Here is a 20,549-nt window from a genome sequence, read left to right on the forward strand (position 1 = left end):
CAGACTAGTTACCGTAGTATTGTTGAGGCTGAGGCAGTGCGTGGCAAGCAGCCAGACAGCAAAGAAAGAGACTATTTTCTCGGTAGATTCGTCTAGAAGGGCCGGCATCCGTGGCGTGCCGATGCGACGGGCGAGCAAGGTCCCTTTTTTTTAGCCTGACAATGCATCTGCATCACGCTGCTGCCGGGCAAATTACGGGTGAAAGAGGCTCAACCTTAGCCTTGCATCGCTGGGTACATGGCGGTACATGTATAGCTTGTATATGTTGTTCCAAAAAAGCAGAATACACGGCGTTTTTGCGGCAAAGAAAAGCCAAGGGGGAAGCTGATTGACAGGCCTGCAACATGAATGCGGTTAGAAGCTGAATCTTCGAGGTCCATGCTCCCCCGCAACCCCAAGTTCTGAGGCGGTGGATTTCTATTTTTCCATTTCCTTGTTCCGCCAAGTATCCCCCATTTTAACCCCCTGGCACGGATCGCTCACCGCCCACTTTTGCCCCTAAAGTTTCTGCTCGCCGCCTTGTCGGCCTGGCCTCGCCTCGCCTCCTTTACCTTTTTTTGCCCCGTCCGTCCTTCACAGACCCACCCATCACAATCCTCGTTTTGTTGGGGTCCCACTTTCTTTATATAAACGTTTTTGCTCACACCTTTTTTCGGTCCGTCACTCAGTTTCCACCCCCACACAGTCACTCATCAATCGATAAGACAAACGTTGCTGCAGTTACTTTCGTTCAGACGGACTCAACTCTTCAAGTTTCAACTTCTTTCGAGGAATACATTCACGACTCGACCCCTTCGCTTCTAGTCATACGTGGCCCCCGTTTATATATATATAAACACTCGCTCTTCTACTACACACCACACTACCAAAACCAACAAAACAACACCCCAATAAATTCAATCATGTTCGCCCGCATCGCCACCCGTGCCCCTATCTCCGCTGCCTTCGCAGCCAAGCGCGTCACTCCTGCCGCCGTGCGCTTCAACTCCTCCAGCTCCTCCAGCAGCGCCGCCCGCATGATGGAAATGGCTGCGCAAGCCGAGCGACCCAGTACGTCTTTTCCCCTACACCCACACAAACCCCACGAACCATGTTCTAACTCCCTACCCTCACAGACGCCACCGAAGCGGCCGTCCCCGTCATGTGGGCCCTCTGCGGTGCCCTCACCTTCGCCGCTTGGAACCGCGTCAGCGAGCGCAATGCCAGCCACGAGGTTGAGAAGCTGCTTATTGTTTAAGCATGCTACGACGAAACATTGACGACATACTACTATACTACTTCTTCTACGATACCCCCCGACATACCATACCTACTACCGGCCTTTTGTTGTCACACATTCACACGCACACACCTCTTTCCTTCTTCTTTCCTCGATTTAGATGGACGTCTATCTTTTTTTTCTTTAACTTGTAAACACCTTTCTATTCTTCCTTGGTCTGCTTCGCATCTTTTCTTGGGAGCGATAGAGAGGAATAGTAATAGACGGTTCAAGATGTGGTAGAGCATTTTTTAGGATTTGCTTTGCTTGCTGCGTGGTCAGGATTCTTCTGTCTTCTTGTGCGAGTAGATAGATGGTCTTTTCTTATTTTGGTAATTGAAATGTTACTTGACTAGCTTATATGACTCAATGCAACATAACTACGTGAACGCTGTAAATCTTTTGCTGACATGCATTCTCCCCCAGACTAAACTCCGTTATGTGACTTCCATGCTGTATTGCACTACCATGTCCAATATGCATACGTATGTAAAACTACCATCGACTATACCACTCCAAATAATCCCATCAGGTCCCAAGGCATACCAGCCAGTTGAATACCCCATATCCACCAAAGCCAGCAACGCAAAAGAAGCGAAGAAGAATTAAACATGCCACTATGCCAGCATTCTAAATTACATTCTCATAAAAAAACACCCACTATGTCCATTCAATCGTTCAACAAGACTGTGTGCTTGCAAAAAAAGAAAAAGAAGTAGAAGAAAAGAATTCCTCCCTTTGACCTTGATTAAGTTGCCTTGCTTCCCCCCCAAAAAAGATCCCTCCACACCCATCAAGGCATTCAAAAGCCCTCCTCGTCACCATTAAATACCCTTTGATCCCCCCCGAAACTCATTGATTCCCATCATCATCATCACCCCATTCATATATCCCCCATGCTCAACATCATTGTTTCCCACTCTTCCGTTGCTTAACCCTCGACCCAATCGAATCCTGCTCCACCGCCACCGGATGTGCCGGAGTAGGCGTAACAGGCGCCATCTGCTCCACCTTGTCCATCTGCTCCTTCGTCTCCTTCTCCGCTCCATCCTCCCTGATCAGCTTCTCCTTGGCCTCCGTCTCCTCATCTGTCGGCTCGTACTCGCTGCGATCATCCTCCATATCCTTGTACACCGCAAACCTGTACGCAATCCTGCAGATCAAAAAGCCCCATATCAAATTGACGGCTTGCAAGGAAGCAAGGAGACCGAGGGTAATGTACTGGCTGATCCAGCATTTGTATTGTTGGGTTTCCCAGTTGAGTTCAAAGGGACCGACGGTTTTGAATGCAGTGAGGACCGACCAGATGATTTTGAGGTTGATGTAGTGGCGGCCGTAGCCCCAGACGAGCATGAAGACGAAGAAGTACGGCGTGACGATTGGGGAGTCGATGTAGTTTAGGCATTTGGACGACTGCGTTTTGCACTTCATGTCAGTATACAGACTTTTGACAATCTTGATAATGATAAGGGAATAGGGGGGCGGATGCAAGACTTACGGCAAGGAAAAAGTCGGAAATGTCGTGGGTAATGTACACAGCGATGCCCATGTAGGTAAAGTGGAAGCGGTAGCTGAGCCAGATCAAGCTGACGGTGATGATGTGGTGCGCTACCAGCTCCTTGAAGTCTTTTCTCGGCTTCTCGAGCATCAGCATGAGCACAATGGCTTGCTGGGCCCAGTAACTAGCTTGCAGCAGATAGTACGCCTTTACGACTGCCTCATGGGTTCGGTGCGGGAATCCCTCGTACATGCCAGTGGTGTTGAAGTACCATACAGGAGTACGTGACATGATCCATACACCAAACGGACCGTAGATAGCAAAGTAAAGGGCAGTGTATGCTTGCTCCATGAAACGCGACTGCTTATCCCTTTTGCGGATGCCAAAGTGAAGGGCAATGGGGCGGATGAGACGCTGCATGCAAAACTCGCGGGTAAAGCTCAGGACAATGGTGTAGAAACCAACGAAAGCGAAATCCCGTCCGCCTTTGCCATAGTGTAGGGGCGCATTGGGGTCGGCTCGCACGTGGGCGGGGATGAGGGGGTCGTCGCGTGCGAGTGGGTATGACAGGAAGAGACAGGCCGACAGCGGGTTGGACGAGTAAGGGTAGACGAGGTATAGCGAAATGATGGTGAGGGTGAGGACGAGGGGGAACAACCATGTGTGTCGAATGCACATTCGCTTTGCTTTTGAGAGGTATCGACGTGTCGTCTTTCGCTTTGAGCGACGTCCTGACTTGTCTGATTTCTGACAGGCTCGTCAGTTGCACGTGGGGTTCCCCCTCATGGCAATTCTGTGCAGAAAAAGGGTACAACACATACCGAGTCCATGGTCACTGGGCTGTGTAGCGGAGGGGTGACAGATCGATATGTGGCCAGGGACGGGACATCAACATCGCCAGGGACGTCAGCGCCGAGGGCACTTGATTTCCTTCGGCGCCTGGGTGCGCTGTTGGAGACAGGATTCTGCGGCAGTCCGCCATTCAGCGGAGGAAACGGTTCCGTCATTGTGAAGCCGAAGCAATAAGCAATCGCGGGATGGCAGTGCACAAGGGTCGCGGGAAGGATTGGGTAAGCCCCTGATTATATATGCGAATGTAAGTACCGTCCAAACAACCACGTGCAAAGGAGACCAAGGCCGAAAGACGCTGGACGCAAGGAATGTGAGGACGCCAGCAATCCACAGGAGTTATTATTGTGGGCACAGACGATGCAAGCAAAAGTTGTCGTCGGGCAACCGACTCCTTTCCCTGCCAATTTCCCGGCCACAAGTGGGGCTCGTGACACTCCCGCGCAATACGAAGCATCTGTGCCGATCGACTACTACTACGCGATGCCGCCCAGGGGTAAGGTTATGTCAGCATCAGCATCGCCAAATCTTCCCTTGAGAACTGCCATGTCTGTGGCCGAAACACAACCGTGAGTAGTTGACCTCTTTGAGCCCGGACACAAGGCCCGGACACGAGGTCCGGCCCGCAACAGTCCCGCCCGTCTACCACGAGCCATGCAAGGGACTTGTAGGTAATACCAACCAAAGTATAAAGCCATGACCAGGATAATGAGTATTACTATCGGACAAAAAAATAAAGGACATCGGAGACTAGCCCGATACAAAAATACAGTCATGGCTAGTTTACCTCTCTCGCTGTGCATGCCTAAACAGTCATCAGGCCTGCCTCGCTACCACGTATCGTACAACATGAATACGCTGCCTGCCACCCAACGCTCACTCCGACGGTCTAAGCCGGCTTCCAGGATGCACATTAGTCTTGTGCTGCGCTGTCCCAACACCATGTACAGGTGTGCCGTTGGCCTTGACCTGCTCTAATTTCTTTCCAGCAATCTCAAGACTCTTCACTTCAATCGTGGGCGTGCCAACACTGCTCGCAGTCATGGTACTATCCATGCTTCCCTTCCGCGAGAGAACACCATCCTGGCGCAACAAACCCTTGATGCCGCCCGCCTTGCGAGCCGGTAGTTCGCCTTTGCCGGCTGTGGCCACGTACAGCAGATACTTGAGGTTTGGTAATGTGTGGCGAATGTCCAGTGGCCGCAGTCCCAACGAGTTTGAGAGAATCTCAATGTTCTTGTTGAGAAGGAACACACCATACTCAAACCGGTACCTCACAACATTCTTCATGTAGAGGGGATAGGTACGTTGGTGGTTTTGTTGACTTTGTGAAATAGCCAGTGGATCATCAATTGTCGACGTTGACCCGTGCAACGACACCGGATACGGCAGCATGACGGACAGATATGGTGAGAGCAAACTGACCATTTGGGCCACATAGCCCAGTGCTGCAGAAGTAACGTCTTCCTTTGCGTCCTCGAAATTGGAGTTTGGTAGCAAAAGCCCCCGTATTGTAAACGTCAGAGCCTTCCCAGGCACAGGCTCAATTGGGAATATCCTGAGCAAGTCTTCGCACACCCTTCGTCGTTGGCCCGTGATATCCTCTAGAGTCTTTTCCAAGCCCTCTTTGGTTTGGCCGATATTGGCTCTTTGTTCAGAGATTTCATTTTCGGCTTTCAATTGCTGTTCGCGCCCAGCCTTCATCTTCTCTCGTCGGTTCAGGATGTTGGCTTGCAGCTCGTCACGTCTTCTTTGCGCAGCCGCAACACGTCGCTTTTCGGCCGTCACCGCGGCCTGCACTGTCCGCAAGCTTTCTTCTGTCTCGGCTACTGATTCTACTGTGAATATATCCTCTTTATTCGCCATGAGTATACCCTCAATCTCGTCGGCAATCCGATCTCGCGTAATCAGTGCATCTTGGATGCAGTCGTCGAGCGTCGAGAGTCTCATAAGGGCGTCATAAGAGGAAGATGGAAGCACTCGACCATCAGGATTCTCTTTGGGTGGTGCAAGAAGTTCTGGTCGCATCCTTTGCTGCACTGGTAGATCTGTGAAGCTAGTATAAATGCCGTCCGCCATATAGAAGAGCACACAGTTTTGTGGAAGAGGGTGTCTGAAGCCTTCAAGGGTCTTGCCAATGAACTGGAGCGATCGGAACTGGACAGTATAGTCGAGCAGGTATTGCCAGTTCTTCATTGTCTCGCTCTTGGCCCACACCTTGATTGTGAGCGTGTCCAATCGCGTGATGCCCGGTCCACAGGGGCCAAGATCGAAAAACTTGAAGTTTGGGTTCATAGCCTTGTCGACGACTTCGGAAATGTAAATTGGGTCCGTCTGGTCGTCGATGTGCAGGGAAAAGAAGGTGTCGGCCATGCGCCCAGCAGTGATGTCTTCCAGCTTCTTCTGGCGAGTCAATGGGCTCGCATTGGTCCACTCCATTGTAGAGCGCCTACGCAGGCCCCTCCCGACCACAGGCCTGTTTGATTTCTGGGGAGTCGTGGGGTCGCGCAAGCCATTGCTGCGCCGCACGGCATCGTCGGGTGAGGTGAGGTCGCTGGATGAGCGGGAATGCGCCAGGCCCCTGCTCTCACGCAATGCCAGCGCCTTTGCCGGCGACTTGAAGGTGCTCGGGACGGCTTCATCATCAATGGTCTTTCCGCGTGGCTTTGTGGTGCTGGGGGTAAGAGTAAGGTTGCGAATGGTGATGCCTTGGAGATGCCTGAGCTTGCGGTTCTGGAGGCTTGTTAGCGACGTCAGCCATAGGCGGAAGTTGTCTGACACACGTATGGCAGCAACCACGGGCGCTCGCGTGGTGGACGAGGGTCGGGCTGGCCAGCCGCCGTGAGCGGATCGCCGGCCATGTTTAGGCAGCTTGTCGCGGAGACGGACAGGTGAGAAGCGAGTGCAGCAGCAGCAGGCGTCTCATGGGTGCATGGTGGAGGGCGAGGGAGGGCGGGGACGGCAGAGCAGGCGCATCAGCAATGGCATCGGCGCAGCCCATAATACATATGTGCTGTAAACGTCGACGCTGACTGCGACTAGACATAGGCACGCGGAGGAGTCGCGCTGCTGCACACGAGTCGTTGGCAGTTCCGCGCGGGACCGGGCCCGTGCACCGAATCCTAATGATTCTCGCATCTTTGCTTGCGTCCATGGCATGCCCACCGTTGGCCTGTTTGCTGGCCTATTGCCTCGACCACACTCGCTGCGGCCATGCCTCGCTCACTCGCCCGGCTCCGTTATAAGCCGCCGCTGAAGCCCATCTCTTTTGCCCCCGCTGCAAAACGCACAACACCCGTCCACGAGGAATTGCTGCACAGGCGGGTCGCCGCCTATGTCCAGCGCCAGTCAAACCCCAAGCACCTCCGGCTGCAAACTGTTGTCAATGAAAAAGCCAGACGTCAGGCGACGGGACAGCATGTGAATGCCCCCATCAAACCCTACACCCTGCGCGATGTGGTGGACCCAGAAGGCACGGCAAAGCATGGCGAAATAATCTACATTTTCCGCAACACAAAGACCAACCAGGTCATCTACTCTCTCCAGGAGTTACTAGACGTACGACGCCCGCACTGACTGCATTGATTGGCTGTTGATTGTCTGCAGAACCATCACCTCGACCAACTGCCCTTCATTGGCAAGCACTCGAAGCCGCCCGCCCTGCGCCCAGACGAATGGGTCCCTCACTGTGTCGTCACCTTTCCCACCCCTGCCCAGGGCCATAGCGCCTTTCGCAAGCTGCGTGAGTTCAGGAAACTGCACGAGACTGCGTGGGACAAGACGAATCCGGAAATGGTTTCCATGGATCGCAAGCAGCGCATTAAGAAGATTATGAACCAGCGGGCCAACACGAGCGCCGATCTAGCAGAGGTGCTGCGCATACAAGAAGAGCATGGCGTCCAAGCTGCAGAGGAGCTGCTAAAGCGCGAGCAAAAGGCCACTGCTGTGCTAGATAAGCGCTGGCAGGAAATCGACGCACTCGCTAATGCGAGTCTGGCCAAGGAAAAGCCAACTGACAACGTCAAGTGGCTGCAAGGCCAGATACGATCCATGGACCTGAAGCTCAAGATGAGGCACCACCAGAATGAAGCCGACCAGAAGAGCCTAAAGGCCACCCAGGAAGCTCTAGAGGCCCGGTTACGCAAATTGCAATATGCGATCAGAAAAGCCGAACAATTCAAGAAGCTGCAACAAGACCTCGCAAAACAGGCAGCGCCTGCTCATGAGCCAGGTGCTGAGGCCAAGCTGGATGAATTAAGGTCTCAAGCGCGAGTTCTAGACGAGGCGCTTCAGAACCCAGACCCCTCTCGATCTGCGTCAGATCTTGAGATGGATGCTAAACTTCTCGCTCAACAGCGAAGCGAAATTGACCTCCTTGAGCAAGCTTTTGACGCCAAGGCCCAAGCCGAATCTCGCGACCACTACATTGCTCGCTCCGTTCTCCCAAAGGCCCTCAAGAAGACCCCTGTTAGACCCTACACGCTCAATGGTATCTCAGTACAATGGGCTGATATGCAAGACGCTCTCTATGCGGCCGGAAAGTGGCCTGACGCTATTGAGCACGAGCCTCTGGAGATCAACAGGATGCGGGGAGAAATTCTGTTGCTCTCGGCTGAAGAGTATGAGATTGAAAAGAGCAACGATGTCGGGCGGGTCATGGAAGCTTTGCAAAGTAGAGGTCAGATGCACAACGGCTTGCGGTCAAGCTTTGAGCCATCAGGTGTAGCTCCGGCACTGAAAATTAGCATACCGACATTCCTGCCTGTACGGAATGCCTTCAAGAGCGCTACAGCCTAGGGGTTGATGTACATTATGTAGATTATTATTGTCGAATCTACCAAGGATTTCGGATACGCGCAGTGACATCTTTAGTCCATATGATTAGTGCCCAGCAATTCCGTAACAGACTGACTTGAATCTATTTTGCATCTGTTTCGGCAGACTCCACTGCTTTCTGCTCACCCGCCTTAACTTCATCCTCGTTCAACTTGAGCTGGAGTTTCTCTAGCCGCTCTAACAAAATCTTCTCCTTCTCTTTGAACCTCTTCTCAAACTCTTCATCATCTTCGTTGCTGAACTCCAGAGCGGTAGGTGTCTTATCTCCTTCTCCCCCAGTTTCCTCTCCGCTTCCTTCTTCCGTACTCTTCGCAGTCGCCTTTGACTCTACCAACGCAGCACGCTTCCTTTTCTTCATCATGTCGGCCCATCTATTGCACTGCTCCAATCTCTCCAAGCTGCTCTTCGGCCACAACTTATGCATATCACCGCCCCTGGGCAGCGTATGCGCATCATCCGGCAAGCGTATCCAACCCAGCTTACTCTGGGCAAAAATATGCAGATCGGGCACCATCAGATCCGGGAAATCCAGTGTACCCACTCTCACATCGTACACGGCCTCTTCACCCGGGAAATTGCTCGTCACCCACATGTGCACCCGGCATGCGGAGCATTCCGCATGCACTTCGACGGCCCCGCGCCGGTTATTCGTCTTGACAAACGCTGGCAATGTGGACGATATGACTTTGACATTATACATTTCTATCTTGAGGAACAGGCCGAATGCGCTGCCGCTAAAGGCACGGCAGTTGGTGCAGTGGCAGGCATAGCAGAAAAGAGGCGAGGTGAGGAGTCGGTAGCGCACTGTGCCGCAGACACAGCCTCCTGTTATTGCTGGAAAAGTTTTGCTCGAGGGCATGATGAGGGAGTGGATGATGGACGTTTACTTAAGAGTAGTAGTGGTGCTGCCTAGGGGAGGATTATGTCGCTTAACACCATGCAGATAGACGTACATATGTGGGGGGTTGCCAGCTCGAGTCATGATGACGTGGGAGGTGTGTCAAGATGGAGCTTGCACAAGTCAGGGGTGCTATTAGACGGAAGGCACCATTCTTTGATGTACTACTACTCATCCTCCAGCAATCTGCTTCTTTACAGTAGCAAACCCTATAGTCTGCAATATTACATTGACATCCAACAGAGACACTGCAAATTAGAGATATGGTCCACCTATTGCCATTGATTCTTTTTGCTGTCTTGCAATCATGCATAGTTTCTTGCCAGCTGTACCCAGTGCTAGCCCCGAAAAGCACCAAAGCGTCTCCATCCCCGCACCAGGCCGACAGCACCAGGCAGCATTGGAGTTGCCTGCGCTAGCGTGGCAACACCACTCAGCGTATAACCATAGCGCCATACAACAGCGCTGATATAAAGGCCGTCAATACCTCGCCATTCATCTCTGTACAGACTCATCTGCGTTCGCTTCAAGAGCGCTCATCGCCTATGCCCACACCCAAACATGGCGCACGATACTTCGAGCAATCCCTCAACACCAAAAAATGAATATCCTGGGCTTGGACGTCCATTGAGAGTGTTAGATAATACTCGATTCCCTTTTTATCCCATAGGCGCCCACGTCGACTGTACCGGGACTCAGTCTGAACTCGTGCCTGTGCGAGAGCTTGCCATGTTGGATGTCATGGAAAAGCTGACTGACAAAGAAAATTGGCATCGGAAAGTTTTTGACGAAGATGTTGTAGCAAAATGGCGCAAAGAAGCCCTAGCAGTCCCGGACACTGACTTCTGGAGCTTGGCGACCTGCGCGAAGTCACAGATGTGGCCCAGTGACGATGGGCCACCCGTCTTTGACAACCAGAGTCACCTCGAATGCGAATTAACAAACATCATGGACGAGACTACTTTCCAGAGTGTGGGTCATCATCATCATCATCATTAGATCTACATCGTCAGCTGACCTTGAAAGTGTATTGAAGAACTTCGCAGCAAAGCAAAATACTTTGAGCTAACCGGAATCATCCCTACACTCGACGCATCAGCTTCAATTGCCAAGTCCGATGTCATTGTGCCTGCCGACCTCCACGAAGATCTACGCATTGCATTTGACAAACTCAAAACTGATTGTGCATCTTCCCCGGACTGGCATCCTAACTCTTCCGATATGGTACAGGACTTGGTACATCCTTCCATGTATCCGCTTGTTTACGGCCGAAGCCGCGGATTTCAAGCAGAGAAAGTCGGTGTGACTGACGCCATCAGGCGTTGGGCTGGTAAGGGAGACCTCATTCCCAAACTAGAATCCGAATCTCTCGAAACAGTTCTCGCGAACCAGCCGCTCTTCCCACATCACAATTTTTCTAGTGATCATGATATTCCGCCAGAATACTGGTCGGATACATATCAGTGGCTACCAGCCAACGTGGCCTTTGGGGAAGGTGGCAAAGTCAAGTTTACTAGCTATATCAATAACCTTCACCCTATTAAATACCCTGACATCTATCGTACAATCGAGAAATTGATAGAGACATCAATCCCTATGTGGGATCAATGTCTACGGATGGCGACTGGCTATAATGAATATCAGGGTGCTGGTCGCCTTGGACTACGGGCTGATAAGCCGGAGAATGCCAGGTTAGTCATCAATTGGTATTTTTGACTTTAGCAAAAAGCTGACTTGGGATCTTTTGCAGTGATGAGGAATTGCGTCTTTGGATTCCCGATAACATTGAGGCTTGTGCTGATGCAGATGTCGACATGAGTGAACTCGAGGAAAGAGGCTATGACGAAGAATTCTACGCCAATAATGAAGAACGGCGCCAAAAGGACTACATGCAATACAAGTGGGAGAAGCTCCGAAAACCAAAGATACCGGCAATTCCCTTCAAAGACGTTGACTATGCGCCGAAATCTGGTCAACGTCTGGCCGAAAGGTTCGCTGCTTCTGGATTGCAGGTTATCGTCAAGATGGCCTCAATTGAACTGACACCAGAAAAGCCGGAGTTTCCAGTTGGCGGATGGCACGTTGAGGGACAGATGAACGAAAAGATATGCGCCACTGCCTTGTATTACTTGGACAGTGACAATATAACCGACGACAGCCTCTCATTTCGCATGCAGATTCCCGAGGACATTGAACAGTGGCCTGAATTTGAAGTTGGGCAGGACTCCTACCACTGGCTGGAGCAGATCTACGGTACCGTGTTGGCGTGCGGCAATGGTCCTCGTCTACAAAACTACGGCAGTGTTCAGACGCGTCAGGGACGCCTTTTGGCATTTCCCAATGTCTTGTAAGTGCGCGCTGTGTCACTGACGAGTTGTCTAATTCTGAAAAATCAAAACAAATAGCCAGCATCGCGTCTCTTCTTTCAAACTCATCGACCCCACCAAACCCGGCCACCGTCGCTTCATCGCTCTGTGGCTCGTTGATCCTACAAAACGCATCATCTCAACTGCAAATATCCCGCCCCAGCAGATGAGCTGGTACACAGAGTCCATCTTCGGGCCCAGCGAATCAGCCCAAGAAGGCGCGCTAGAAAAGCTGCCCTCAGATATCGTCGAGCTGCTTGTCGAGCTCGGTTGGCCTGGCCTCACTAACAACCGTGAATGCCGGCTCCCAGAAGAACTCATGGACTTTGTGCGCGCATATCTTAAACAAGACAAGTTTGCGCTGCCGATGACTGTGCAGGAGGCGAATGAGCATCGCTTGAAGCTCATGCGTGAGAGGAGTGCGTTTGTTAAGAAGAGTGAGGAAGGGTGGCAGAGGCAGACGTATGATTTTTGTGAGCATTGATGCTGGTGAGATGAGTTATGGGGGTAGATTGGGTGGATGACTGGGGTGTGATGAGTCCGCTGTTTTTTTAAGGGGAGAATGAGGTGTGTGATACTTTTGAACAATGGGATGTGTAGATTCACGGAACGAGGATCGCGAACAGATGAGGAGTAATTTACACATAACTGAGGTGCTAGCTATGGGTGACCACCCGGTGACGCGCAATGCATGTCAGACTCGCAAAGGAAATGCACATCTCCAAATAGGCCATCCTATCTCGCCCTGATCTCACCATGCCAGTCAAAATTCTGCCCCATTGTTCTCTCTTGGCGAAAGCGCTGAGATTCCGGTATACGATCAAGAATCTCTTTCACTAGCGCCTTGGTGGCGGGCAATTCAGCTTAGGGTTACTAGATGGCCCCGTAAGACCAGGATCACACCCAACCGGCCAGTCTATAGTCTTGCAGCCTTTGCCCTCATGCCACGGCTCGCCGATCTTGAGATCCTGCTTGAAGCAATTGTCTTCCGCACAGAAGACAAACGGGAGAATCTGCTTCGCGGGCCAGGCCATGGCGTTGGAAAGTGGGTCGCGGAAGTCCGTCCACATCATAGCATCAACGTCACCCTCAGTATTGCCCTGACACTTGAAAGTGTCTTTTCCCGTCTTCTTGCTCCATGTGAGTTCCACATCGAGGATGCCTTGGATAAGACCGCCGTTGATGGGGAAAGCGAGCTCCACCTTGTCGGCTACACTGCACAACAATGTCCGTCGCGTCCACGGGAAGTCGTGGAAAAGGCAGTTATTACCCTGCATAGTCATGAGCTCGAAGATGCGGGCGACGATGCGGAACTGTTGTCCATTTGTCAGCACATCTTCTAGTATTTAAAACTCGCTGCAATTGTGTACGTACCCCGAGATCCTGGATCTTGGGGTGATGCTTAATGTCAAAGTATGAGAAATTGATCCTGAGTGCGATGTGCGAGTCTGATGCCCAGTGACCGTCTTTGGAGTATACGATTTGCTCGATACGGCAATGGTCGGGACATTCTGGGCGGTCATCGCTGCAGAAACCGGGGATCGAGGAGTCTTTGTAAGCGATGCCGCAGGTTTTTAACGCAGAGTACATGCGCTTGAACATGCGGCCTTTCCGAAGTGTGCCTATGTGCGTGGAGTCTTTGCCGATGCGGACGTCAAATCGGTAGTAGCCGTCGAGGTTAGGGAGGGGCTTCTTCGCAGCGGCGACAACAGCAGTGGTTGGATTGTATAGGGAGTCATTAGCAGCGACCGCCTCCCCATAGTGTCCAGCAGACCAAGTTTCGTTTTTGCGCGTGGCTTCATTCAGTTGGTTGAACCATTCCCGAAGCTGTGAATCGCCGGCGAGTGAGTCCTCCAAAGAAGTCCCCCCGATTTGAGGATTAGATGAATTCGAGAGAGGTACATCATTGCTGATCAGGGAGGTGAGAAATGATTCTGTTACTTCTTAACGAATGATTCAGTCACTTTTTTATGTTCTCTTACCTAAGTCCAAGGTAGCTGCGGCGTCTTCGGGGGCACTTGCGACGGCAAAAGCTATCAACAGCGTGATGAAGACGAAGAAACACTTCATTGTGTATTTTTACCAGGTAGTGGACACAATCTTGGGTTATTTTGGAAATGGGAGGGTCTTGGCGAGCGTGATATTGGGGTTGTGGCTTCAGTTGAGGTGTGGAATAAGAAGCGAAACTGAAGGCCACTGGCAAGGTTGATATAGATCAGGGTATAGTGCGGTGAAAGTGAGAGCGCAGCTAAGGCGGAGCGAGCAAAAGGCCAAAGCGCAGCAGTAGTGAGTGAAAGGAATAGCTTAGAGGAAAATACATGATTGGCGGGGCGCCGTGAAGGCAAGCACGATGATGTGAGAGGAAGGCGCGATAACACCGAGTCCACTATTGAAGATCCAAATGATGATTTGAAGAAGTTAAAGTGAATGACAATACCGATTTAGAGTAAAAATATAGAAAGAACTCATGATAACCGTGTTCACACGTTGGTATGCATTGTTGTGTCCTGGTCAAAGTATATATATATAGCTAGTTTTACGACCGGAAACGATGCTATATCGTTGAAGTTTCAGAGCGATGCTTGTTGTGCAGATGTCGATTGTACATAACCAAGCAAAAAGTGACTCGTGGCTACTTGTAGCCTGTCTGCAAACTCAGGTCATTCCAACGTCTTGCAGTAGTGGTGCGCGGCATTGCTCGGAAAGATGTTAAGGAAGTGAAAGCAAGACCAAAACGTGGTATTCAAACAAGAGCGAAGCTCAGTTCTTACCAGGGTTTACGTGTGATTCTCAATTATCGAATCTACTCAGCGTGAATTACATGTAACTATCCTTTGGATCGGTGGTTATGCAGGCTCAATGACCAGTTTGCTTTGGCGATGACATTGGCTACGTCGACAACCACTAGGCTTTGACCCACTTCCCATGTCACATTGTGTACATCCTCTCCTCACATACGAAATCGCCAATCGCCAATGGTGTGCGGTGCACATTCGTAGTACCCATGCTTCTTACTATATCCGTCGCTCTTATTCCCGGCGGGGAAATGGTCACGCTCGTATGCGGGGAGACGACCGGCAACGCGACTACTTAGGAATCAAACACTCGTATACCACACTCATTATGTCTACCGCCTATTTTCTGTCCCGTTCACTGCTTCGAGCTTTTAGCCCTTTCAAGTTCCGGCGCGCGTCTACTCCATTATACTCAAGCCGATGCCTGGCCACGCCTTCCAATCCACATGGCGCATCAGTGGCAGCAGGTGTACGTGTCGACCATGCTGAGGAAATCGACAACCAGACCGTCGCTGCTATGGGTCGCACCAAAGCAGGCAAATCATTGAAAGTACGCAAGTATCCAACTTTCACTAGGCTTGAGGATGAGCGCCTGTATCGCAAACAGCACCTTGCCGCTGCTTATCGGGTCTTTGCTTCACGCGGTTTTGACGAAGGAGTTGCAGGACACATAAGTGTCCGCGATCCTATCATGACCGACCATTTCTGGCTCAACCCGCTCTCCACCCATTTTTCATTGATGCACGTCTCGGACTTGATCTTGGTCAATGAAGAAGGCGAGGTGGTCGAAGGTGATCAACCCATCAATGCGGCTGCATTTGCTATTCACAGCGCAATACACAAGCGGCGACCGGAAGTACATGCAGCATGTCATGCTCATAGCGTACACGGCAAGGCGTTTAGTGCTTTTGGAAGAGAGCTTGATATGATTACACAGGATAGCGTGCGTTTCTACAAGAGCCACGGTGTATACAACCAGTTTGGTGGTATTGTATTGGCAAGTGAAGAAGGCGAGAGAATCGCTGATGCGCTGGGTCCGTGTCTTCCTAAAAATTACTGTGCTGACACCATTGACACTGAATAGGCGACGGAAAAGCAGCTATCTTACAAAATCACGGTATACTTACTGTAGGCAAGTCAGTTGATGAGGCAGCCTTTTGGTTTTTATCTCTCGATAAAACCTGCCAGGCACAGCTTCTAGTAGATGCGGCCGCAGCCGGAAGTGGGCACAAGCCAAAGATCATACCGGAAAGCGAAGCAGCTGAAACGTACAAACAAGTAGGAACACCTGAGAAGGGATGGCTGGCTTTCCAGAGTTACTACGATGAGATTCTTGCAAAGACTAACGGTGAATTTTTGAAATAGGCCAGGTTGATTAGGTTGTTCTAAGTCTACTATATTCTATTACTGGACGGTCAGCTGACTACTCGTTAGTTCTTCTTCGAACCAATTCATTTTCCAGCTCCTCCTTCTCCTCAGCTGTCAAATCGCTCTTTGCCTTGCCAATCTTGACACCTAAAAACATGATGATGAGGGCCGCCGCCGCTATACCTGTAGCAAGCCAAAAAGCGACCTTGTAGCTCTCCCTCTTGCCCCTCTCCTTTGTCTCACTCACTGCTAGATCAGCAAGTGATAAGAACACTGCTATGCCCAGAAATAGAATAGAGTTCATGAAAGAGCCTGCTAGGCCTTGGCGCGCCTTTGGTAGCGAGGTAGTGATAAAAATGTTGGCGACGTCTGTTGGGAGAACAATACAGTTAGCGATTACAGGGAATTGAGCGTGCTCACACTCATGTAGTGGCGCAAGAGGGACTTACTATAGGTGATATCAATACCAAGAGTAGCACATATCATGGCGGTGAAGATCCAGGCCCAGAAATTGAACTCAGCAGGAATGATCGCGAAGAGAAGTGTGGAGAGAATGAATGCCGCTCCACTGACAAGAAGTAGGATACGACCGGGCAAGAGGTGTAGAACCAGTCCGCCGACGGTAGCTAAGATCAAGCCACCGATGCACATGGGCGTGAACCATGCGGCAGTGAGGAGTGAGCTCGCGCCGACAACGTCTTTGATATAGAAACTGGCATAGAAGATAAAAATTCCAAAGTTTCCGTACTGGAAAAAGAGAGCCAGCCCAAGGGGTTTCATGCCCTTGACGTTGAACAGATCACTGGGGAGGAGAGGCTGCTCAGCTACCCAGCCTTCGATGTAAACGAAGGCACCGAGGAAGATCCAGCCTAAGATGAACGTTACAGGGATGTATGGTGTTGCCCAGCCTTGTGGGGCATGGCTCCCGTCTGTAAGTGCGAAGATTACCAGGACAAGCCCCGGGACTACGGTTGCGGTGCCCCACCAATCCATCTTGACAACATTGACTGGTGCCTCGATCTTTTCATTGGCCTCAACCTTATATTTAGGTATGCAAAAATATGACGCTACGTTTACAGCGATGAGGATGATGGCGCCGATCCAGAAGAACCAGCCCCACGATGCGAGTTGTGCAGAGATGCCTGCGAAGAAAATGCCGGTAAAGAAACCAACAGGAGCGAATGCGCCATACAGGCTAAAGACAAGATTCTTTCTTGGACCAGGACGATATATGGAGCCCAACAGCATGATACCTGCTGGAAGGAATGCTGCTGGACCAAACCCTTGCAATGCCCGACACACAATCAACATGATGTAGTTCTGTGAGAAGCCGGCAATAAGGGACCAAATGATGAACCAGGCAAGACCGACATTGAAGACTAGGTAACCTCCGAAAATGTCACCCAGTCGGCCAAACGGCAAGAGAAACGCTCCTGTGACGAGAGAAAAGACAGAAGCGGGCCATGTTTGTGCCTTCGTGGGGATGTCGAGATCTCGAGCGAGGTCGGGTAGGAGGATGGTGAAGCCAGAGATCATGTATTCGGACATGAACATGGAGCCCAAAAGGGCGAAGCAGAAGCCCAGCTCCTGAAGAAAAGTGCCAAATGCTTGTGGGCGCTCGCGACCTAGGCGTTCGATATCAGACTCGCTGTATGAAACTCGGCGTGGCAAATTGATGCCTTCCTCAGCCTTTTCTAACGTTGCTGGTGGCACGAAGTCTGTCGTGTTTGGAGGTGCTGGGGTAAGGTTTCCATGGTCCAAGGTAGGTTGGCTTGTTGGAGGTGTTGGCGTTGTCATGCTTGAACTGTGCACGATGCGTACGGTGGCCAAGGAAGTGTCCTTGTAGCGACACTTGTCAGAAGTAAATGATGGAGGAGCACAAAAAGCTTTTCTGATGCCCGATAGTTATATGACTTGTTCCATTGCTTCTCGATACCTTGAGTTTGACCGGAGTTCATAAAACCCGTGGACGATGTGGGAACGAGAATGAAAGGCATTTTCTAAGCAGCGGCTTAATGTAGAATGTACAGCCGAAGCACAATATTAGACGCCAGCGGTGTATCTGACGTAGATGAATTAAGCTGTGATGAAGTGGACCCTTTGCTGCAGAACGTGTGTCTTGGCTGCTGGTTAGAGTTTAGTGTGACGGTGGAACGTGAACGTAGAGAACGCCAAGATCACGACTTTGCCAGAGGTGAATGAGATGTGATTCGTCCACTACAGTTTCTCGCTACGTAATGAGTACAGACGGAGGCTAACGTGACGAAAAGCACTGCCGACGCCAAGCCCAAAGCCGTTAGCTCCGTCGCGCCACTGGTTCCCCTGGGCCACATCCACCACGAGCAGAACATATCCACCCCGCGCCGTACCCCGTAGAACTCAATTCAGTCAATCACCAGCACATCTTGCATGGCTTCCATCCAATGAGCACAACGCACCTAAATCTGCCGACCAAATCTTGCCATAATTGCCGAAAGCGACGTTGGAGATGCGACCGGTCTCTACCAAGCTGCCAGAAATGTCTATCAGCAGGAACCGAATGCCTAGGTTATGGGAAGTTGTTTGTATGGAACCGCGGTGTCGCCAGTCGCGGCAAAATGATGGGGAAGGGCTACGAGGAAAAGATGGAGAAGCACCACATTGCACACGCAGAACCGACTGAAGCACCGGCCAAGGCCCAGGGCATGTCGGCCTTGGTATGGGATAACCAGGGCCCTTCTCAACAACAAGACGAGCAGCAACAAATGTCATTACTACCAGAGTCTAGCTATGAGCTAGTTTCCGGACATTCGGTAATAGACGATTACCGAATGTCCATACAAGGACGGCAGATGAGTTCGGATAAACAACGGGAGATGATTTCGGATGTTCATCGAGCATTGACAGACCCTCTGCTGAATGATCTTGACCGGAACTCACGATACTATCTCTATCATTTCGCAACTCAGCTGTGCGAGGTTATGGTTGTCTACGATGGGCCTGGCCAGAATCCCATTCGTGACCTCATACCGGCAACATCTGCCTATCCATTGCTCTTGCAGATTATTGTCGCGAATTCAGCCTTCCATGTCTTCAACATCAGCAGCAACCCCATGGACCAATCCTCCTACCAGGAGCAGCAGAGTCCAACTGTCATGGCCTATTATCAAGCCGTGAGCCGCTTTGGGGGGCCGCTTAAATCCTCTTATCGGGATGCTCTTGTAGCAAAACAGCAGGCGCTTTCGTTGCTTGCAAAGAGCATCACCTCCGTGAACACTGCTAATATTGATTTCATACTGATGACGATCTTGTTGTTCGTCAACTACGCCCTTGTAGAATCCGGTCGAGATAAATGGAAAGTTCACATGGACGGTGCTCTGAAGCTTATCCAGCTACTCGGCAAGCCGCCGTATTTTCAACGCCCGATGAGCAGACTTCGCCAAACTATACTTTCAGACCTCCTGGTATTTCATATTCTCGGTTCGACTTTCAGTTTCACGACGCTTCCTACGCTAATTCCAGACACGATCGAACTCGACCCTATCCTCCGTTACGCCGAGACGAACAACTACCTCTCTTGCCCCGGGCCGCTACTTCGTATCATGTTGGAGTCTTTTGCGCTACCGGACTCCCACGGTTCCTTTGCCGGAACCAATACCCCCATTTACATCGAGGAGCAAGTAGGTGTTTTGCTGCGGCGAGCGCTCGAATTTGACCCAATTGTATGGTCATCTAATTTCGCACCCGCATCACCCTTCGAAGACATTCAACAACGCATTCGCATCGCCTCTGCGCATCGTTCGGCCGTTTGTATCTACCTCGCACGTGTCTTGCCCTCTACGAACCCTCTTCTAGACCCAACAAGCGGTACCGCTATTGTCAGTCTTACGGCTTTAGCCGACGACGTGGTTCATCACATCTCGCATCTGAAGCCGGGAGATCCGCTGTTCAAGTCAATCTGCTGGCCATTGTTCTTGGCCGGCGCAGAGTCAGAAGACCCTGCCCAACGCGAGTGGATCATGAACACCCTTGACGAGCTCTATGTTCTCATGTTCTGGGGCTACCTACGCACATCCAAGCGCGTGCTAGAAGCGATATGGAAGTTCAAAGATGAAGCTGGGCCTAGCTCAGGGAACTGCTGGGTGGAACAGCTTAAAGACTTTGGCCACGATATCTTGATTGCCTGATCATGTCAGTCGTAGTACTGTCAGAAAACGAAAGTGTTGATGTCAGCAACCAAGGTAACGTGTTCTATCAGTAAGCTGGCCGTATCAGTAAGCTGGCCGCCCCACCAAAATTGACGCGACGCTCTACACCACCACCACAATGCCGCGACAACAACGCTCTATACAGACTTCTCGTGAAGGCAGACTAAGCCTTGCTATCGCATCCTATCATAATAATCCAAAAAGTTCTATCTACTCTCTTGCGAAAGCGTATGACGTGCCAAAATCAACACTCCAGACGCGTCTCCGCGGTGTCCAGCCACGGTCAGAGATTGCGTCTACTAGGCGCAAGCTATCACTTATTGAAGAGCAGTCTCTTGTTCAGTGGATTCTAGAGCTTGACCGACGTGGATTTCCACCACATATCATTGACGTGCGACGAATGGCAGACACTCTACTCGCCGCGCGTGGCCAGAATCCACCACCACCACCTATAGGCAAATGCTGGGTCGCCGCGCTTTATTCAGAGCCAGCCA

General features: G+C 51.1%; 11 protein-coding genes across 11 annotated transcripts; 6 read left to right on the forward strand and 5 right to left on the reverse strand.

Annotated features, from left to right (window-relative positions):
• Positions 1-551: 551 nt before the first annotated feature.
• COCSADRAFT_41399 (uncharacterized protein) lies at positions 552-1,656 on the forward strand. Its single transcript, XM_007707029.1, has 2 exons — positions 552-1,050; positions 1,116-1,656. The coding sequence occupies exons 1-2, from the start codon at positions 903-905 to the stop codon at positions 1,235-1,237; spliced, it is 270 nt and encodes an 89-aa protein (XP_007705219.1). The 5' UTR covers positions 552-902; the 3' UTR covers positions 1,238-1,656.
• Positions 1,657-1,706: 50 nt separating this feature from the next.
• COCSADRAFT_41400 (uncharacterized protein) lies at positions 1,707-3,795 on the reverse strand. The gene is made up of 3 exons (XM_007707030.1): positions 3,578-3,795; positions 2,757-3,503; positions 1,707-2,671 (listed from the first exon to the last, which is right to left on the reverse strand). The coding sequence occupies exons 1-3, from the start codon at positions 3,761-3,763 to the stop codon at positions 2,165-2,167; spliced, it is 1,440 nt and encodes a 479-aa protein (XP_007705220.1). The 5' UTR covers positions 3,764-3,795; the 3' UTR covers positions 1,707-2,164.
• Positions 3,796-4,297: 502 nt separating this feature from the next.
• On the reverse strand, positions 4,298-6,641 carry COCSADRAFT_153453 (uncharacterized protein). The gene is made up of 2 exons (XM_007707125.1): positions 6,389-6,641; positions 4,298-6,338 (listed from the first exon to the last, which is right to left on the reverse strand). The coding sequence occupies exons 1-2, from the start codon at positions 6,464-6,466 to the stop codon at positions 4,482-4,484; spliced, it is 1,935 nt and encodes a 644-aa protein (XP_007705315.1). The 5' UTR covers positions 6,467-6,641; the 3' UTR covers positions 4,298-4,481.
• Positions 6,642-6,818: 177 nt separating this feature from the next.
• On the forward strand, positions 6,819-8,402 carry COCSADRAFT_102645 (uncharacterized protein; the record flags this gene model as incomplete). Its single annotated transcript, XM_007707126.1, has 2 exons — positions 6,819-7,163; positions 7,212-8,402. 2 exons carry the CDS (start codon positions 6,819-6,821, stop codon positions 8,400-8,402), a joined length of 1,536 nt encoding a protein of 511 aa, XP_007705316.1.
• A 121-nt stretch (positions 8,403-8,523) lies between these two features.
• COCSADRAFT_102763 (uncharacterized protein) lies at positions 8,524-9,300 on the reverse strand (the record flags this gene model as incomplete). Its single annotated transcript, XM_007707127.1, has 1 exon — positions 8,524-9,300. One exon carries the CDS (start codon positions 9,298-9,300, stop codon positions 8,524-8,526), a length of 777 nt encoding a protein of 258 aa, XP_007705317.1.
• A 226-nt stretch (positions 9,301-9,526) lies between these two features.
• COCSADRAFT_41403 (uncharacterized protein) lies at positions 9,527-12,450 on the forward strand. Its single transcript, XM_007707031.1, has 4 exons — positions 9,527-10,311; positions 10,366-11,030; positions 11,090-11,686; positions 11,745-12,450. Exons 1-4 carry the CDS (start codon positions 9,901-9,903, stop codon positions 12,187-12,189), a joined length of 2,118 nt encoding a protein of 705 aa, XP_007705221.1. The 5' UTR covers positions 9,527-9,900; the 3' UTR covers positions 12,190-12,450.
• Positions 12,451-12,473: 23 nt separating this feature from the next.
• On the reverse strand, positions 12,474-14,138 carry COCSADRAFT_348205 (uncharacterized protein). The gene is made up of 4 exons (XM_007707128.1): positions 13,688-14,138; positions 13,548-13,648; positions 13,080-13,397; positions 12,474-13,018 (listed from the first exon to the last, which is right to left on the reverse strand). The coding sequence occupies exons 1-4, from the start codon at positions 13,773-13,775 to the stop codon at positions 12,542-12,544; spliced, it is 984 nt and encodes a 327-aa protein (XP_007705318.1). The 5' UTR covers positions 13,776-14,138; the 3' UTR covers positions 12,474-12,541.
• Positions 14,139-14,828: 690 nt separating this feature from the next.
• COCSADRAFT_176082 (uncharacterized protein) lies at positions 14,829-15,865 on the forward strand (the record flags this gene model as incomplete). The annotated part of the gene is made up of 2 exons (XM_007707129.1): positions 14,829-15,534; positions 15,585-15,865. The coding sequence occupies 2 exons, from the start codon at positions 14,829-14,831 to the stop codon at positions 15,863-15,865; spliced, it is 987 nt and encodes a 328-aa protein (XP_007705319.1).
• Positions 15,833-17,665, reverse strand: COCSADRAFT_153467 (uncharacterized protein; the record flags this gene model as incomplete). Its single annotated transcript, XM_007707130.1, has 2 exons — positions 15,833-16,237; positions 16,318-17,665. 2 exons carry the CDS (start codon positions 17,663-17,665, stop codon positions 15,924-15,926), a joined length of 1,662 nt encoding a protein of 553 aa, XP_007705320.1. The 3' UTR covers positions 15,833-15,923.
• A 573-nt stretch (positions 17,666-18,238) lies between these two features.
• On the forward strand, positions 18,239-20,155 carry COCSADRAFT_41407 (uncharacterized protein). The gene has a single exon (XM_007707032.1). The coding sequence runs from the start codon at positions 18,466-18,468 to the stop codon at positions 20,032-20,034; it is 1,569 nt and encodes a 522-aa protein (XP_007705222.1). The 5' UTR covers positions 18,239-18,465; the 3' UTR covers positions 20,035-20,155.
• An 18-nt stretch (positions 20,156-20,173) lies between these two features.
• COCSADRAFT_103053 (uncharacterized protein) lies at positions 20,174-20,510 on the forward strand (the record flags this gene model as incomplete). Its single annotated transcript, XM_007707131.1, has 2 exons — positions 20,174-20,290; positions 20,409-20,510. 2 exons carry the CDS (start codon positions 20,174-20,176, stop codon positions 20,508-20,510), a joined length of 219 nt encoding a protein of 72 aa, XP_007705321.1.
• Between the last annotated feature and the right edge of the window lie 39 nt (positions 20,511-20,549).

The sequence above is a fragment of the Bipolaris sorokiniana genome (assembly GCF_000338995.1).
Source record: "Bipolaris sorokiniana ND90Pr unplaced genomic scaffold COCSAscaffold_18, whole genome shotgun sequence".
Lineage (NCBI taxonomy): Eukaryota > Fungi > Ascomycota > Dothideomycetes > Pleosporales > Pleosporaceae > Bipolaris > Bipolaris sorokiniana.

Excerpts from the sequence above, each read along its gene's own strand:
- COCSADRAFT_41399 (XM_007707029.1), top strand. The coding sequence starts at position 903 with ATGTTCGCCCGCATCGCCACCCGTGCCCCTATCTCCGCTGCCTTCGCA. Across the intron at positions 1,051-1,115 it reads TGCGCAAGCCGAGCGACCCA|ACGCCACCGAAGCGGCCGTC; the intron begins GTACGTCTTTTC and ends CTACCCTCACAG.
- COCSADRAFT_41400 (XM_007707030.1), bottom strand. The coding sequence starts at position 3,763 with ATGACGGAACCGTTTCCTCCGCTGAATGGCGGACTGCCGCAGAATCCT. Across the intron at positions 3,504-3,577 it reads GCCCAGTGACCATGGACTCG|AAATCAGACAAGTCAGGACG; the intron begins GTATGTGTTGTA and ends CGAGCCTGTCAG. Across the intron at positions 2,672-2,756 it reads TTTCCGACTTTTTCCTTGCC|TCGTCCAAATGCCTAAACTA; the intron begins GTAAGTCTTGCA and ends TGCAAAACGCAG.
- COCSADRAFT_153453 (XM_007707125.1), bottom strand. The coding sequence starts at position 6,466 with ATGGCCGGCGATCCGCTCACGGCGGCTGGCCAGCCCGACCCTCGTCCA. Across the intron at positions 6,339-6,388 it reads GCCCGTGGTTGCTGCCATAC|AACCGCAAGCTCAGGCATCT; the intron begins GTGTGTCAGACA and ends ACAAGCCTCCAG.
- COCSADRAFT_41403 (XM_007707031.1), top strand. The coding sequence starts at position 9,901 with ATGGCGCACGATACTTCGAGCAATCCCTCAACACCAAAAAATGAATAT. Across the intron at positions 10,312-10,365 it reads ACGAGACTACTTTCCAGAGT|TGTATTGAAGAACTTCGCAG; the intron begins GTGGGTCATCAT and ends TGACCTTGAAAG. Across the intron at positions 11,031-11,089 it reads GATAAGCCGGAGAATGCCAG|TGATGAGGAATTGCGTCTTT; the intron begins GTTAGTCATCAA and ends GATCTTTTGCAG.
- COCSADRAFT_348205 (XM_007707128.1), bottom strand. The coding sequence starts at position 13,775 with ATGAAGTGTTTCTTCGTCTTCATCACGCTGTTGATAGCTTTTGCCGTC. Across the intron at positions 13,649-13,687 it reads CGCAGCTACCTTGGACTTAG|AAGTAACAGAATCATTTCTC; the intron begins GTAAGAGAACAT and ends TCATTCGTTAAG. Across the intron at positions 13,019-13,079 it reads CCAAGATCCAGGATCTCGGG|TTCCGCATCGTCGCCCGCAT; the intron begins GTACGTACACAA and ends AATGGACAACAG.
- COCSADRAFT_41407 (XM_007707032.1), top strand. The coding sequence starts at position 18,466 with ATGATGGGGAAGGGCTACGAGGAAAAGATGGAGAAGCACCACATTGCA.